The sequence below is a fragment of the Bos taurus genome, chromosome 6 (genome assembly GCF_002263795.3).
Source record: "Bos taurus isolate L1 Dominette 01449 registration number 42190680 breed Hereford chromosome 6, ARS-UCD2.0, whole genome shotgun sequence".
Lineage (NCBI taxonomy): Eukaryota > Metazoa > Chordata > Mammalia > Artiodactyla > Bovidae > Bos > Bos taurus.
In genome coordinates, this window is record NC_037333.1 from 116,840,490 (window position 1) to 116,857,783 (window position 17,294).

A 17,294-nucleotide genomic window follows, 5' to 3' on the forward strand; every position below is an offset into this window, starting at 1 on the left:
AACCCACTGAAAGCCAGTGGACTGGAATTTACTATATCTTGGAGATACTCGATTTTTTTTTTCACTATAGTCCTTCTCTGATAGTTTAGTCATAAGTCATGTCTGACTCTGTGACTTAATGTGTTACCGAGTCCAAGCTCGCTCTGCTCACTGCATGGTAGGCCAGTGAACCGGAGACCAGGAGCTGAGGCAAGGAATACTTTACTCTGAGGGCCCGCTGACGGAAGACGGCAGCTGTCTCAAAACAACCGTGTCACTGGGGTCTGGATGCCAGAGTCTTTCATAGGCCAGAGGTGGCGGATGTAAGGGAACAGTAAAAAGGCCGTTAATCTTGCAAATATCTCCTAGAATTGCAAGCCTCAGGCAGGGTATATGTTTCTTCCTGCCTTCTACAGCTGGACAGGGTTCTGAACAAAGGGCACTTTAGAGTCAGGCAGAGAAGCAGGATTCTCTGAGGAAGGGTTTATGTACGATTGTCAAACAGTCCCAGCACAGAGTCAGAATTGCTTTTCCCTAAAACGTGGACTGCAGCCCGCCAGGCTCCTCTGCCCTGGGATTTCCCAGGCATGAATACTGGAGTGGGTTGCCATTTCCTTCTCCAGATCTTCCCAACCCTGGGATTGAACCCAAGTCTTTTATTTATTTGCACACAAGCATCACCACCTAACGCCTGGAGACTGGCCAAAGGCCCAGCCCGGTGAGGGGGGGAGGGAAGGGAAGGGGGGTGTGTGTGTGTGTGTGAAGAACGTGGAGTAGGCTCACAGGTGTGTGTGTTTGTGAAGAAGCTGACATAAGCCCACGGGTTGTGTGTGTGTAAACAATGTGACATAGTTTCAGGGGTCTGGGCATCTGACGCCGGCAGCGAGTTTTCAGGGCGCGAAGCCTGCAGCCTGAGGCTGCCTCCCCTTCCGGGTTCCGGGTTCCCGCCAGCGCGGACAATGTCCCTGCCTTGCCGACCAATCGGAGAGCGCCCCAAACCTGGGCTAGGCCAATCGGCGGCGCGTCCTTTGCCCCCTCGGCGCGCCCAAGTCGCCGGCCTCCGAATCTCCCGCCAATACTCCTACCCCGCCCGCGAAGGCGCGGCCAATCAGCATCGAGCGGCCCGGCGGCCCGGCCGCCTCCATGGCGGAGGGGACGACCTTTTCTGAGGCCTCGCTCAGTGTCCCCGGCGGAGCCCCTTCGCTGCCCGGATGGCAGTGCGCGGGGCAGCGGTTTAACGGCGGTCGCCCCGGCCTGGGCAGCCTGCGCGGCGCGCGCTGCCGAGGGACTCCCCCGGGTCCCGGCCCGATGGTCTCGCCCGGCGCGGCGCGCGCGGGAGCCTGGGGGGGGGGGGGGCGGGGCGGGGGGCGGGGCGGGGCGGCGCCTATAAACGCGGTTGGGGGGGGGGCGCGCGCGTCAGTCGGCGCCGCGCTGAGAGGAGCTCGCGTCTGCTTCCCGCGCCGCCGGACCCCGGAGCCCCGCTCGCCGCGTCGCCATGGCCTACAGGCCGCGAAGCCCCGCCGCCTACGAGAACCGTCGCGACAGCGACGCCAGGTGAGGTCGGGCCGCGCGCCGGGTCCCCCCGGGCGGGCGCGCGGCGGGCGGGGTCCGGACGGGGGTCCCGGGCGGGAGCCCCAGGCCACCTCGCTCTGACGCGGTCTCTCGTCGCCAGCCCTCCGCCCCCCGCGCGTTGGAGCCTCGGACGCAAGCGCACGGCCGACGGGAGGCGCCGGAAGCCCGAAGACGCCGAGGGCCTCGCAAGGCCGCCCAGCGGTCACAGACCCGAGAGGTGGGCCCTTGCGGCGGCTCCGGGGGCCTGGGCGGAGGTTCCCCGCACATGAGTGGCTGACTGGGGGGCGCCGGTGGGTCACCAGCAGCACCCGGGGCGCCCCTGGGGCAGCACCCCTCAATAGTCCTGGCCCCTGGGCATCACAGCAGGACTGGGAGGTCCCTGAGGATCCGAGGAGGTGTCTCAGTGACGGGTGTCAACAAAACTGGCTCAGTCTCAGTCAGCGAGCCCTGCTAGGTTCCAGGGATGGCACTGAGGGCCACCCCAAACTTCCTAGAACGTTCCAACAAGGCGAGTCAGGCTCACCCGTGAGAGAGTCGGGAAAGTTGGGTGTTGCAGCAGTCACAGAAGGTGGGCGCCAGGAGGCAAACAGGACTTAGGCTCCAGGACCCTCTCTGCACCCTGACGCTCCTGAGGCGTTTCCGGCTGAGGAGCCTTGGCTGCATCTCTGCAGCTGGCAGTTTACCTAAGTGTTTTCTAGGCTGGGCAGCGTGTTGGGGAGGTCAAGACACCCTGCCAACCGTGGTTCCTTTTTTTGTTTTGCTTATACTCTGATACAGGTGGGTCAGCAAGTCAGACAAGGTATTTCAGGGAAACAGGAGTGGCTGAAGAGTGCACGCGGGGGTGTCCGGTGGTGAAGGCCGGCATGCTCTTCAGATCCGTGGCCTCTGTCGGGATGAGATGGGAGGTGGTCCCTTGAGGATCCACACACCGGGGCCCTCAGGTGGGGATGCATTAGCTAGTATGAGGACTGGCTAGAGGAGGACAAGGGCAGGGGATGGGGGCCGCTGCCAAGTCAGGTGAAAGGGGCGCTGAAGACTGAGCAGTGGAGATGGTGTAAGGAGTGTGTAGCGGTAGGCTTCTAAGGCAGGACTCTCAATACCTGCTGATGGGTTAAGGGCTGGTGCAGGGAGGAGTCAAAGACGACTCTAGCTTTGAGACCTGGATGAAGAGGGTGGTGTGGACCAGACCTGGTCTGGGAAGGGAGTCAGTGATTAGGCTTTAAGTTTTTCAGATGACTAAAGAAAAGATAGTGAGAAAGCAGCATCTAACAGTCTGGGTTGGGAGGCACAAATTACAAATTGAGTTATCAGCATACATGGAACTTTTAAAGATTTGAGGTTACTTGGGGAAAGACGTGAGAGGAGAGGCTCTAACAGCCCTGGGGCTAGATGTGAGGAATAGGTTACTATTCAGTTGCTAAGTAGAGTTCAGCTCTTTGTGACCCCATGGACTGCGGCACTCCAGGGTTCCCCGTCCTTCACCATTTTCTGGAGTTTGCTCAAACTCATGTCCTTTGAGTTAGTGATGCCATTCAACCATCTCATCCTCTGTCGCCCCTTTCTCCTCCTGCCTTCAATCTTTCCCAGTGTTGGAGTCTTTACCAATAAGTTGGCTCTTCACATCAGGTGGCTAAAGTATTGGAGCTTCAGCATCAGTCCTTGAAATGAATATTCAGGTTTGATTTCCTTGTTGTCCAAGGGACTCTCAAGACTCTTCTCTAGCATCACAATTTGAAAGCATCAGTCCTTTGGTGCTCAGCCTTCTTTATGGGTCAACTCTAACATCTGTGCATGATTACTGGAAAAACCGTAGCTTTGACCATATGGACCTTTGTTGGCAAAGTGATGTCTCTGAATTTTAATACAGTGTTTAGGTTTGTCATAGCTTTCCTTCCCAGGAGCAAGTGTCTATTAATTTCATGGCTGCAGTAACCATCTTCAGTGAATTTGGAACCCAAGAAAATTGTTTCCCCATCTATTTGCCATAAAGTGTTCGGACCCGTTGCCATGATCTTAGTTTTTTGAACGTTGAGTTTCAAGCCAGCTTTTTCACTCTCCTCTTTCATCCTCATCAAGAGGCTCTTTAGTTCCTTCCTGTTCACTTTTTGCGATTTAAGTGGTGTCATCTGCATATCTGAGGTTATTGATATTTTCCTGGTGGTTGATTCCAGCTTGTGATTCATCCAGCCCTGCATTTCGCATAATGTGCTGTGCATATAAGTTAAATAAGCAGAGTGATGATACACAGCTTTATTGTACTCCTTTCCCAGTTTGGAACCAGTCTGTTGTTCTATATCTGGTTCTAACTGTTGCTTCTTGACCTGCATACAGGTTTCTCAGGAGGCAGGTAAGGTGGTCTGGTATTCCCATCTCTTAAGAATTTTCCACACAAGGTCTTTCAGGTAGTCAATGAAGCAGAAGTAGATGTTTTTCTGGAATTCCATTGCTTTCTCCGTGAGCCAGTCAGTGTTGACAATTTGATCTTTGGTTCTTCTGCCTTTTTTAAATTTAGCTTATACATCTGGAAGATCTTGATTTATATACTTCTTAGGCTTAGCTTGAAGGATTTGAGCGTTACCTTGCCAGCATGTGAAGTGAGCACAATTGTACAGTACTTTGAACATTTTTTGGCATTATCACAAAGCTATCTTTGAGATCAAGCTTTGACCCCTGCAGTGATCTCCCTTTTAACTGAAGACAAAATGTTAAATCCTTAACTGCTTAATTGCTCTGAAATCCCTCTGTACCCTGGGATTCCGCCTGGCTCATTGACACAGGCCTGCTTGCTCCTGTGCCAGCAGTGTTCCTGTCCTGGGGGCGTTGCCCCTGGCGTTTGTGCTGTGTGCTTTTATTCCCACAATCCCCTGTGATGGCAGTGGAGAATGCATGCAGGTTCTTGGAGAGTGGAGCCATCCACATCTCCATGGGTGTAAGAACTGATCCCTTTGGAGGGATGTTAGCTCAGTGTGTAAATAAAGCTTTATCTTCCATTTGAGCACTTTCCCCACAAGTACTCTCATCCCAAGCTAGGGTGAGGTGGTGAATGTAATTTGCCTAATCTAAAACATGAGTTTCAGTTCCACAAAAGGTAGTTTCTGTTGAGCTACCAAAATGTGAGATGGAGGAAAAGGGCATTGTTCAGTTGCCGAGTTGTGTCTGACTTTGCATCCCCACGGACTGCAGCACGCCAGATTTCCCTGTCCTTCATTATCTCCCTGAGTTTGCTCAAGCTCATGTCCATTGAGTCAGTGATGTCAACCAACCATCTCATCCTCTGTTGCCCCCTTCTCTTGCCCTCAATCTTTCCCAGGATCAGAGTCTTTTCCAATGAATGTTCAGGGTTGATTTCCTTTAGGATTGATGGTTTGATTTCCTTGCTGTCCAAGGGACTCTCAGTATTTTCAGCACCTTTAAAAAGTTGAGGCACCTGTTACGGCTTGAAATGCAGACCTGAACCTCTTGACACACTATTGAGAGTGTTGATGTCTAACCCTGGGCACACTCTGTGTCTGTGATACAATCTTGAGTCATTTTAACTTGTTTATTAATTTGATTTCAGACCCTGCCAACCATATTTATACTGTGGAAATTTGTTTTTAGGATTTGAGTTTTTCTGGTTGGGGTAACTAAGGGAAGAAGTGATAATTACGTAAGGGGATTATTCTTTGGTTATTGCTGTTGCATTTTCAAAGCATGCCATTGAGTTTTCAGCTAGAATGTATAAAATTGCTTATTGTTGCAGTTGAAGTTAGTTTTTCTTTTTGATGTACGAGTAGTGACCGACAGAAAGTTGAGGAAGAAAGATAAAAACGTGAGTTTACATCTTATCTATAAGTAACAGACATACCAACAATTCTAGCTGCCAGAATTCTTGGCATCAAGCCCCGTGCTTTCAAATTGCCTGAACCTGACTGAAGATTTCCTTGAGTTCTAGATAGACCTGAGCTCCTAGATTAAATGTATCCAACTCGAGGGGTGCCTTATCAGACCAGCCCTGATGTGGTGAGAGCACTGAAGGATGTTTTTATTCCCCACATTTTAATTATGATGTGATATGTTCTGAACCATTATTGCATGCATCTGGAAATAAATAGTAGCCGCATTTACTAGGTGTGGGTCACTCTGCTTAGCACTGAAAATGTAGTAGCTGCACTCTTTCTTTAAAATCCTTTTAAAAAAATGAAACTTTTTACAGAAAAAGTTGTGTTAGATAAGCGCACTTCTTGGTGCTGATGACAACTGTTGACTTGGTCTGCCTTTCCCTGCATGGACTGTGTCCTCATGATCTAGCTGACAGTGGCACATAGGGAGTGCACGGTTGTTTAACAGACAGAGCCCAGAGAGGCTTGGAGTGAATTGCTGGAACCCGGTGATCTAGGGAGTTAGTGGAGCTGATTACTCTGGAGCCCATTTTGTTGGCACTCTGCAAACAACCTCAGAAAATTTCCTGATGTATGATTTGAAAGGAAACTGAAAGTTGTGTCATGGTTCGAATGTGCCTTTTCGTTGTTTTGCAGCTTTACCACTCCCGAAGGCCCCAAGCCCCGTTCCAGATGCTCCGACTGGGCGAGTGCAGTGGAAGAAGATGAAATGAGGACCAGCGTCAACAAAGAAATCGCAAGGTACGTACTATAGACCACTGTGAAGTGTCATCCGTGGTGCTTTAAAGTGTATATGAAACTTGAGGCGTGTCCTGAAGTGGTGGTGGGCCCCCAGCCAGCCGCATCTCAGCTCCTGGGGACTTGGGAGAAATGTGGGTTTTCAGGCCCCACCCCAGGCCTGCTGGATGGGAAACTGGGTGGGCTTCAGCCACACCTTAAGCCTGTCAGTTGAGCCTGCCCACTGACGTTTGTGGACCAATGTCTTAGGGCTGTCCTGAGGTGGCTGTGGGTGGGCAGTGGCTGGCTGGGCTGCAGACAGCTGTGGCCGTGTGCTCTGACCTGCCACGCTGGCTGTTCCACTCCACTGGGGCGTGCGCTCTTGACTGCCACCTGCCTCAGGTAACAGCTCAGAAGTGCCAGAGTGCAGGGGGTCCCTGACTCGGGGCCTGTGAGCCCTTTGCAGGCTGGCCCTAAGTTGTGTGTGTGCAAGTTCAGTTTCAAGCTACTTCCTCTTCCTCAGCTCCTCACAGTTCAGAAGATGATGGCGTTCTCACCCCTGCTTATCTCAGGATTACGTTCTCCCTGGTGTTTTGGGGCCTTTCTTCCTTTGATAGATGCCATCCAATCCACTGAAGGAGCCTTGAGTTAAAATGCTGTGGCTTGAGATTAACTGAAGGATATTGAGCCAAGAGTCTGTTGGTTCTTAATTCAGAGGAGAAGGTCTGTCCTTACCGTAAGCAGGGAAGTGGGGCCAGGCTGCTTCCTCTCTGTCTGCAGTGGGCAGTGGTGTTCAGAGCTGCCTCCATTGGAAAGGACACAGGCACACTTGGGATTGGTTATGACCACTTAATTTCTTTCGGACCTTAAGACGTATGTGGGCAGATAATCTGCCTGGGTAGGAGAGTGAACTGGGAGTTGACAGGCTCCAGTATTTTGAATGAGTTGTATTTATATAGATGCTGGTTTTTCTCAGCTGTGAAAAGTTAGGCTGTTTAACTTGGTCTGTGCAGTTTTGTGTTTGCTCACAAGGTTTATAAGAATTCTGATCATGTGCTTGTGTATTTTTCTTTTTTTTTTTTTTCCTTTTGACCGCGCTTGCCATGCAGAATCTTGGTTCCCTGACCAAGGATTGAACCTGTGCTTCCTGCATTGGGAGTGTAGAGTCCTAACCACTGGACTGTGGAGCCCCAGTGCTGTGTGTCTTGATACCCACTGTCGCCCCTTGCTGGGGACCGTCTCCAGCACCTGTTTGATTCAAGGAGACCCTGTCTGTCTTGACTATCCTATTGTTGGACTCCTCTTTGTTCTTCTCTGGATCACACCGTTTCTGATGGAAAGCTGCTGCTTTTGAGCAGACTAGGTGATGGAGCTATCATGGTCTGCCTTACTTCCCACCAGGAGGTGAGGGGTGAGCAGTGAGCTCGCTGTATGTCAAGGCAGCTGGCTCACGCTACACACCAACAGCCTGAAAATTGGAAAATGGGCTTTAGTTATACCTGAAAGCGAAAGTGAAGTCGCTCAGTCATGTCTGACTCTTTGCAACCCTATGGGCTGCAGCCCACCAGGCTCCTCTGTCCGTGGGATTTTCCAGGCAAGAATACTGGAGTGGGTTGCCATTTTCTCAAGAGGATCTTCCCAACCCAGGGATTGAACTCCAGTCTCTAGCGTTGCAGGCAGACTCTACCCTCTGAGCCACCAGGGAATCCCTTAGTCATACCTGAAAGGGTTCCAGAAAGAATGAGATCCTACAGAAAATGATCTCATGGCCTAATGTTCCAGTTCTCACGCGATGGCTCTAGACACACATAGCCTCCTGGTATCCAGATTCACTGGGGCCCCCGCACACCTGGGACAGGGTGAGGCACCGCAGCACGTGGCGTCCTTTGGAGCCTAGCGTGAACATCTAGCGAGAGGCAGTTTCCAGGTCAGATTGTTGTGTGTTTTTTGGTTGATGACATACCTTTGCAAAGTTGGGTGTTGGTTGTTGCTGTGCTAGAAAGCAAATTCCCAGTGCATCCACAAGGAAGGAGGGTGGGGGTGGGACGGTGTGCAGTCTTCCCAAGGTGAGCAGTGCCCAACAGGCATGTGTCTCATTAATGAGTGATTGTGGTATTAGAAGTAAAGACTTCATTTCAGCTCACATTGAGTTTTTCCTGAAGGTTTCAGGGTTAAGAGAGATGTAAATTTCCATGGTCTCACTACTTAACTGGCGGCAGTAGTTTGCTTTCAGAACTGGTTGCTTTAAGTATCCTGTATGGTCTTGGCAAGTAGCCTTATCTTCTCACCAGAGAATGGTGATTGAGGGAGGTTGAAAATAAAAGAAGCCACCTTACTGTGACTGTTGCTTAATCCACTTACCAGACCACATCCTCAGAGAGGCTTTGTGGCTCTAGAAGCATTGTGTTGATTTCTGTACCTTTGTAAAAACAGCAACATTTATTTACTTTGCTCTCAGATATAAAAGGAAACTCCTCATCAATGACTTTGGAAGAGAGAGAAAGTCATCATCAGGAAGGTAAATGCTGTGTAATCATTTCTTTTCTAATTAGTAACCCTGTGACTTATTCATGAAAAATAATGTGAACGTGTGAACGTGAAATGCTGACTCTTAGTAGTATTTTCTATTTTTTCTGTTCTTCACTGATTTGAAATACGTATCCTGTACTAAATCTCCATATATTCAGAGATTCTAGACTGTTCTGGAGTTAATACAGTTTGGAAACCCAGCGGGCGAGTGCTCTGTTACTGTGCTTACACATTTTCTTATGGAATGATCTTATTTGTGAGGTTTGCTGTGTGAATTTCATTTTGTTTAGTTCGGATTCGAAGGAGTCTGTGTCTGCGTTACCAGCCGACTTGGAGACGGATGAAAGTGTCCTGATGCGGAGACAGAAGCAGATCAACTATGGGAAGAACACCATCGCCTACGACCGCTACATTAAAGAAGTCCCCAGGTAGTCTTGCGCTGCCGGCGTGGGCTGGCCAGGTCACGTGCGTAGGTGGTGAACCTGATTCTGGGTGTGGTTCACCTGCTAAGAGCTGCATTATTAATGACCTTCAGGCACTTACATAAAGAGAAACACGTTGGTGACTGCGAGACCAAGGACACGAAGACAAGTAACATTTTCGTAATTTAGAGTGTTAGGTAACGTTTGTCAGGAATCACAGCTGTCTTGTAAATGTGAGACTGTTATGTACATGACGGGGAAAGTTCAGGTTGCAGGTTGTAAAGCTTTTTACTAGAGAAGAACGCGAGCCTTACCCAGTCTGCGTCAGCAGCTGCTTCCTGCTTCCCGCACAAGGGTGCACGGGAGCTTCACAGGTCACGGGAGCTGCTGGACTGAGTGCAGGTGTCCTTTGCTGGAGCGTGCATTGCGAGCGAAGAGCAGCCGGCGAGGCAGCGCTCTTCAGCGTGTTCACACGTGGGTCTAGGTGTGCCCCAGGCTCACCCCTCTCTCCCTGTAGGCACCTTCGACAGCCCGGCGTTCATCCCAAAACCCCCAACAAATTCAAGAAGTACAGTCGGCGGTCGTGGGACCAGCAGATCAGACTCTGGAAGGTGGCTCTGCATTTTTGGGATCCCCCCGCTGAAGAAGGATGCGATTTGCAAGAAATGTACGTCTCTGTTGGCGTCCTGTCCTCCCTCTCTGGTGATGGCAGCGGTTTTCTCTGTTGCTGTGTGGCCGTCATCCTGTGTCCTGTCTGTTCTCTCTCTGCTGTGTCTGAAGCGGGCGGTGTGGGCTCCGGGAGAGGCTGGAGGGAGCGGTGTGCTTCCTGGGTTGGACTTACTGTTTGTAGCTACAACAAACTGATCTTAGTAGAGGTACATGACGTTTTGTTTGTTTTTTAAGATAAAACATTTTGAAAAGCTTGAGTAGTTTATGTTGAGCTAGGCAGCTCAGTGAAACTCGAGCTTGATCCCCTGGTTTGGGAAGATCCCCTGGAAAAGGCAACCCACTCCAGTATTGCCTGGGAAATCCCACAGACAGAGGAGCCTGGCAGGCTACAGTCCATGGGGCACAAAGAGTTGAAGGTGACTCAGGGACTAAACACGACAAGTAGGCATGCTGTGTAGTTACTTCACTTTGCTACACGGTAGAGACTAACACTTGCTCATAAAGTAGCTATGCTCCAGTGAAAACGGGCTTCCCAGTTGGCTCAGTGGTAAAGAGTCCGCCTGCCAGTGCAGGAGATGCGGGCTCAGTTCCTGGGTCGGGAAGATCCCTGGAGAAGGAAAAACTCCAGTGTTCTTGCCTGGAGAACCCCATGGACAGAGGAGCCTAGTGTTCAGTCCACAGGGTTGCAAAAGGGTCAGATATGACTTAGTGACTGAACAGCAGTGTAAAAGTGAGAGGCTTTCTCTTTTTTACTTATGGAAGGTTTTTCTTTTTCAATTCTTTGTCTGTGGAGAAGGCCTCGGGTTGAGCTGCTGCCATGTGGTCCAGATGCTGGCTGGGCAGGGAGACGGAGGCTGGTCTGGTTGTCTCCTCAGCTCCCTCATCTGAACCTCTCCCTCCCTCAGAGACCCAGTTAGTCTTCCAGATGTCTGAGTTTCTGCTCTGAGTCAGGGACATTTAATTAGAAACTGTCAGGTTTGAAACGATGTCTAATACGCATCTTTATGAAGTTGGCCTCACCTTCACAGACGCACCCGTTCTCTCTGAGCAGGAAATTGGAAACATGAGTGGTGATGTGTCGTTTGGTTGGTCAGCGTGTGTCCCCCCAAACTGGGCTTTACTGTCGTCACGTCTGTGTAGAGGGTGCTTGTGGGCGTGTATAGACAGTTGGCCTCGCGCAGGAGTGGGCAGCTTGTTGTGTGCTCTGAGCGCGGTGGGCATTGTGCCCGTGGTTGCTGCTGCCAGCGTTCCTCGGGGAGGAGTGGGGGCGTCCCCTCCTCAGGGCGGAGGAGATGCTGGGAGCGTGCGTGCGGCATGGCACTGGCGGTGTCTCACTGAACCAGCCTGGCATGCTCATCTGCACTGCGTGCCTCCTGGTCCCCTCACGTGGTGGCTGACGCGCGTGTGTTCACTGCACAGACATCCTGTGGACCTCGGGGAGATGGAGACTGAGTCTGCAGAAAGCAGCTCTGAGTCCCAGACGAGCTCTCAGGACAACTTCGTAAGTACCTTTCCCCGGGTGACTCTCCCATGAGTGTTCCAGGTTAATTGTCTATGACACATGCCCCTTGATAAACCAAAGTTTAGAATGAAATTTGATCTTGATGCTTAGAAGAAGGGGCCCTTATTTCTTTCTCTGACTTTATTGAAATGTCAGATTTGATGGATCCTCATTTTAGATTTTGGGTTCAGTCTGACTAATCGATACCACCATCTTCATTTAAAAGTAAAAGGTCTTTTCTGGTCTTGTCATTAGCGTTAATTTCAGGCTGTATAGTTCGTGCTGGTGAATTGCTGGTACAGGATCACCGGCTAGTTGTCATAAGTGGAGAGATGCTTTGGCCTAGGGGTTTCCCCACATTTGCCAATTTTTTAAAAGTACATGTTTTGGAAGTGCACTCGGTGGCCCCGCGGATCTGTCTCTTGCTTCAACAGTGCTTGGACGGAACAGACCCAGGGACGCCCCTTGCTCCAGCCTCCAACCACCCTCCAACCTTTTTTCCAGTCGCAACCTTCGGAGTCAGCCACTCAGCTGTCCGCGATCACCGGGACCAGCCACCATTTTTTAACTCCTTCTTATTACCGACCAATCATGAGCTCCCAGATTCGTCAGAATTATTCTACCGAGGTGGAGGCCGCCGTCAACCGCCTGGTTAACATGCAACTGCGGGCCTCCTACACCTACCTCTCTCTGGGCTTCTATTTCGACCGCGACGATGTGGCCCTGGAGGGTGTGGGTCACTTTTTTCGCGAATTGGCCAAGGAGAAGCGCGAGGGCGCGGAGCGTCTCTTGAAACTGCAAAACCAGTGTGGCGGCCGTGCCCTCTTCCTGGACGTGCAGAAGCCATCTCAAGATGAGTGGGGTAAAACCCAGGACGCTATGGAGGCCTCCCTGCTCGTAGAGAAGAACCTGAATCAAGCCCTGTTGGATCTGCATGGCCTGGCTTCTGCCCGCGGAGACTCCCACATCTGTGACTTCCTGGAGAACCACTTCCTAGATGAGGAAGTGAAACTCATCAAGAAGATGGGTGACCACCTGACCAACCTCCCCAGGCTGGCTGGTCCCCAGGCTGGGTTGGGCGAGTATCTCTTCGAAAGGCTCACCCTCAAGCACGACTAGGAGCTTCTGGAGACCAGTGGCCATTGAAGAACCCACCTAACATCAGGGCTGCCTGAAGCCCCTCTCTGCAGCTACTAGGCAGCTTTTTTAACACCCTGGAGCCCTCTCTCAAGCCTTGGACCATATGGAAACAATAAAGCTTTTTGCAGCATATAAAAAATAAATAAATAAATAAAAGTACATGTTTTGGAGTAGGAAAAAAAAAACCTCGAAAGATGAAAAGCAGTGTGCAGAATCCTTCTCTGATTCCTTGGTTACTGATTGAGTGCAAGTTCTTCTCTGCGTGTAAACAGCACTTCACAGCAAAGATGCCTTTGTTATCGCAGGGCCCGCCGCCCCCCTTCCCCCCCGGAGGCTCAGCAGTGAAGAGTCTGCCTGCAGTGCAAGCTCCATCCCTGGGTCGGGGGCAGATCCCTGGAGGAGGAAATGGCAACACTAGTATTCTTGCCTGGGAAATCCCATGGACAGAGGAGCCTGGTGGGCTGCAGTGTTTCGGGTCTCAAAAAGTCAGACATGACTGAAGTGACTGAGCTCTCACTTGTTACAGAGCCTGCTACAGTACTTGCATGTATAAATATCCTGCCCACTGAATGGAAAAACAGGTTAAAAACTAGAAGTAGTAGATGTTTTCTTGAAAAATTCAGGCTTTATATAAGACCAGCTTATACTGTGAAGAGCTGAGGAGCAGGTAAAATCAAAGTGCACGGCTGCCTTCCTGCCTGCCATCTGCCAGCCTGGTAAACAGGCACCTGTCCTTCCAGTTGTGGGGCCACCTGCACCCCCCGTCCTGTGACCGCGCGAGATGTTGGAAGTGACGCAGACACAGACATAGGAGGAGGACAGAGGTCCCGAGAGGAACACAGTTACCACGGACGCTTTTTGAGGACTAGTAACCTGGAAACTCTTCATACTGTTCATGGGGTTCTCAAGGCAAGAATACTGAAGTGGTTTGCCATTCCCTTCTCCAGTGGACCGCGTTCTGTCAGATCTCTCCACCATGACCCGCCCGTCTTGGGTGGCCCCACGGGCATGGCTTAGTTTTATTGAGTTAGACAAGGCTGTGGTCCTAGTGTGATTAGATTGACTAGTTTTCTGTGAGTATGGTTTCAGTGTGTTTGCCCTCTGATGCCCTCTTGCAACACCTACCGTCTTACTTGGGTTTCTCTTACCTTGGGCGTGGGGTATCTCTTCACGGCTGCTCCAGCAAAGCACAGCCATTGCTCCTTACCTTGGACGAGGGGTATCTCCTCACCCCCACCCTTCCTGATCTTCAGTGTGGGATAGCTCCTCTAGGCCCTCCTGCGCCCGCGCAGCCACGGCTCCTTGGATGTGGGGTTGCTCCTCTCCGCCGCCGCCCTTGGCCTCGGGCTTAGGGGCGTGGGGTAGCTCCTCCCGCCTGTCGCCCCTGGCCTCAGGCTTGGGGCGTGGGGTATCTCCTCCTGGCTGCCGCCCCTGACCTCGGACGCGGGGTAACTCCTCTCGTTGCCACCCCGACCTCAGACACGGGGTAGCTCCTCTCGGCCGTTCCTGTGCTGTCGCAGTCTGGTACTCTCGGCCACTGCCCCTGACCTTGGACGTGGGGTAACTCCTCTTGGCCGCCGCCCTTCGGGCATGGGGTCCTCCCGGCTTCTGCCCCTGACCTCGGACATGGGGTGGCTCCTCTCGGCCGCGCTATGGCGTGCCCATCGCGCGCTGTTTATTTAACTTATATGCAGAGTACATCATGAGAAACGCTGGACTGGAAGAAACACAAGCTGGAATCAAGATTGCCGGGAGAAATATCAATAATCTCAGATATGCAGATGACACCACCCTTGTGGCAGAAAGTGAAGAGGAACTCAAAGGCCTCTTGATGAAAGTGAAAGTGGAGAGTGAAAAAGTTGGCTTAAAGCTCAACGTTCAGAAAACGAAGATCATGGCATCCGGTCCCACCACTTCATGGGAAATAGATGGGGAAACAGTGGCAGACTTTATTTTTCTGGGCTCCAGAATCACTACAGATGGTGACTGCAGCCATGAAATTAAAAGACGCATACTCCTTGGAAGGAAGGTTATGACCAACCTAGATAGCATATTCAAAAGCAGAGACATTACTTTGCCAACAAAGGTTCATCTAGTCAAGGCTATGGTTTTTCCTGTGGTCATGTATGGATGTGAGAGTTGGACTGTAAAGAAAGCTGAGCGCCGATGAACTGATGCTTTTGAACTGTGGTGTTGGAGAAGACTCGAGAGTCCCTTGGACTGCAAGGAGATCCAACCGGTCCATTCTGAAGGAGATCAGCCCTGGGATTTCTTTGGAAGGAATGATGCTAAAGCTGAAACTCCAGTACTTTGGCCACCTCATGCGAAGAGTTGACTCATTGGAAAAGACTGATGCTAGGAGGGATTGGGGGCAGGAGGAGAAGGTGACGACAGAGGATGAGATGGCTGGATGGCATCACTGACTCGATGGACGTGAGTCTGAGTGAACTCCGGGAGTTGGTGATGGACAGGGAGGCCTGGTGTGCTGCGGTTCATGGGGTCGCAAAGAGTTGGACACGACTGAGTGACTGATCTGATCTGATCTGAACCTGGAAACTTATCAAATGAAAACAGGATATTTAACCACAGGAGGATCCCAGTTTAGTGGGTATTCAGATGCAGGCAGGACTACGGAGAAACCCATGCCAGAGGATCTCAGCAAGTGGTGTCCTTGATCTGCATTAAGAGTGACCTTTGTCCCAGCTCAGCAAACAGATTCTGACCAGGTTCTGACCATGCGCTTGTGATCAGACAAGTTGGGAGGGGCGGCCGTGCAGATAGAGGCGGGAGTCCCGGGGCTCCCAGGGAGAAGTGGAGGTGGGGGATGTGGGAGGCGAGAGAGCAGGCTGGGTGGGAGCAGGTGAGCTGGCAGGTCCCCCTCGGGAGCGGGAGCCGGGGGGAGCGCTGCTCAGCTGAGCACAGACGCCGCTGTGTCACTGCTGTGCACAGAAGGCCCGCTTGTTAGGACGCCACTGCCGTGCAAACAGGCTGTTCCGGCTGCCCATTTGTCCCAGTGATACTCCTTTCACAGGTCTTTTTCTCTCTTTTGATCTGGAGTTTAATCAGCGATTACATGTTTAATAGCCACATCTCTCTAATTCCCTGTAGTTTAGAGGAGTCTTCCTGCTTTCCCCCACGAGATGACTTCCTAGAGGGGTTCAGGCTCCTCGGTGGGGGGCTGTCATGTTGGCCCCTTAGATTAGGTTCAGGTTGAACACCTTGGCCCCTGTTTCGGGGTGGAGTGAGGCCGTGTCAGTCCAGGGCCAGAGCTGAGGGGGAGTCCCTATCTGGTTTCGGGCGCTTGCTGGTGGTTCTGAGCCATGGCATCGTGGCTCGTCCACATCGGCTCCCGTCACCTTGAGCATCTGCGGCTCAGAGGCCTTAAAGTGTCACTCGGTTTCTCATGGGGGAGGGTTGGGGGTTTAGGTCAGGTAAGTTTGACATTATCTGCGAATGTTAATTAACTAACTTCTGGATTCTCTCCCGGGAGTTTGCTGCATTCCTGGGGAGTCCCCAGAGGTTGAGCGGCCCTGCTCAGCGCCCTCCAGCAGCAAGTCCGGTGCCCCAGGGCCTGCTGAGACTGTGCTTCTGTCTTCCAGGACATGTTCTGCGGCACCCCCACTAAAGTCAGGCACGTGGACCACCAGGCGGAGGACGAGTTCGATTTGGAGGCCTGTTTAACCGAGCCCCTGAGAGACTTCTCAGCCATGAGCTAACCGGCGCCACCTGGAGGCCGACTGCCCAGCATGCATCCTCGTTTGTAACTGGAGGTTCCTGTTAATAGCTTGCTGTCCTCATGGTGAAGTGTTCTCGCCCCGTTTTCTTAAGAAATGTCAATTTTATGTATAGGGAGTGTACTTTGCATGTTTTAAGTTGTAAATGGGACTAAATTCGAGGAAACTAACGTGAAGCAGTCTTGCCACAACTTCAATCGCTCCATCTCCAGCACCCTTGACGTTAACCTGGGAAGTGGAGCCTAACTCTTTCCTGCTAAACATTGCAGGTGTGAAACTGCTGCTCGTCAGATGGCTGGTTTGGGTTTAACTGCGTTCTTGGGACCAGTCTAGCATCGACTTTCTTTACTGATTGTGAGAATGAGTGTTCTCATAATCGGCTCCATTACTATCTCTATGGAAAGCGTTAGGTTTCTGGCTTTTTGTCAGTATATCAAGATGGGATTTTTCCTCATACAGAGCACTGAATAGTCAAAAGATATTGAGCTGATAAGTTAATGGGTTTTATGTAAGTTATACAGTCTTGGTACTTGTAAATAGCACTAAGTGGGCCTTCTATCTATAATACTCCAAAAGTTAAGGCAGCAGAGGAATTAGAAAGAATTTTTTTTTTATAATCAGTTAATTCACTTTGTAAAATGGCTGTAAATGATAATGTGTACAGATTTTCTGTTCATATATTCAGTTGTAAACTTCTTAAGACTGTTATGTTTCTATTGCTTTTGTATGGAATGACATTGCAAAAATAAAAAGAACCTTTAACTGACTGTCGCCAGACAGTCTGGCTGCTGGGTGCTGGCTGTGCTGGGAGGAGCCACTTCAGTGTCGGTCCTGGGTACATGCACGGCGAGGGTGGACACAGAGACAGTGAACGACCTCCTTTTAGTCTGTTTGCAGCTCTGCCCTGGGGTCCTGGTCACCCTGAAGCCGGGTCCAGACCTTGGGTGTGGAGCCAGCCAGGTCTTGTGTGCGCCTGTCTTGGCCCCAGTCTGCTCCTGAAGGGAGTGTGTACCCCGCGGGCACTGGGAGGCCAGGGCTTTTCCATGTCTGGGGACCAGGGCTGTACAGTCCACCCTGCAGCCCAAGGAGCTGCCCGCCACGATGCGTCTCTGCAGCCTGCAGCTCTGCCCGCAGCTGTGCCCACCTCCTT

The 17,294-nt window shown here is 51.3% G+C and overlaps 1 protein-coding gene across 3 annotated transcripts; it reads left to right on the top strand.

Annotated features, from left to right (window-relative positions):
- The first annotated feature begins 1,394 nt into the window (after window positions 1-1,394).
- SLBP (stem-loop binding protein) lies at window positions 1,395-16,923 on the top strand. 3 transcript variants are annotated; one of them, XM_059887398.1, is made up of 8 exons: window positions 1,395-1,533; window positions 1,652-1,768; window positions 6,069-6,173; window positions 8,608-8,667; window positions 8,969-9,106; window positions 9,618-9,767; window positions 11,189-11,270; window positions 16,010-16,923. In XM_059887398.1, exons 1-8 carry the CDS (start codon window positions 1,475-1,477, stop codon window positions 16,124-16,126), a joined length of 828 nt encoding a protein of 275 aa, XP_059743381.1. In that variant the 5' UTR covers window positions 1,395-1,474; the 3' UTR covers window positions 16,127-16,923.
- The last annotated feature ends 371 nt before the right edge of the window (window positions 16,924-17,294 follow it).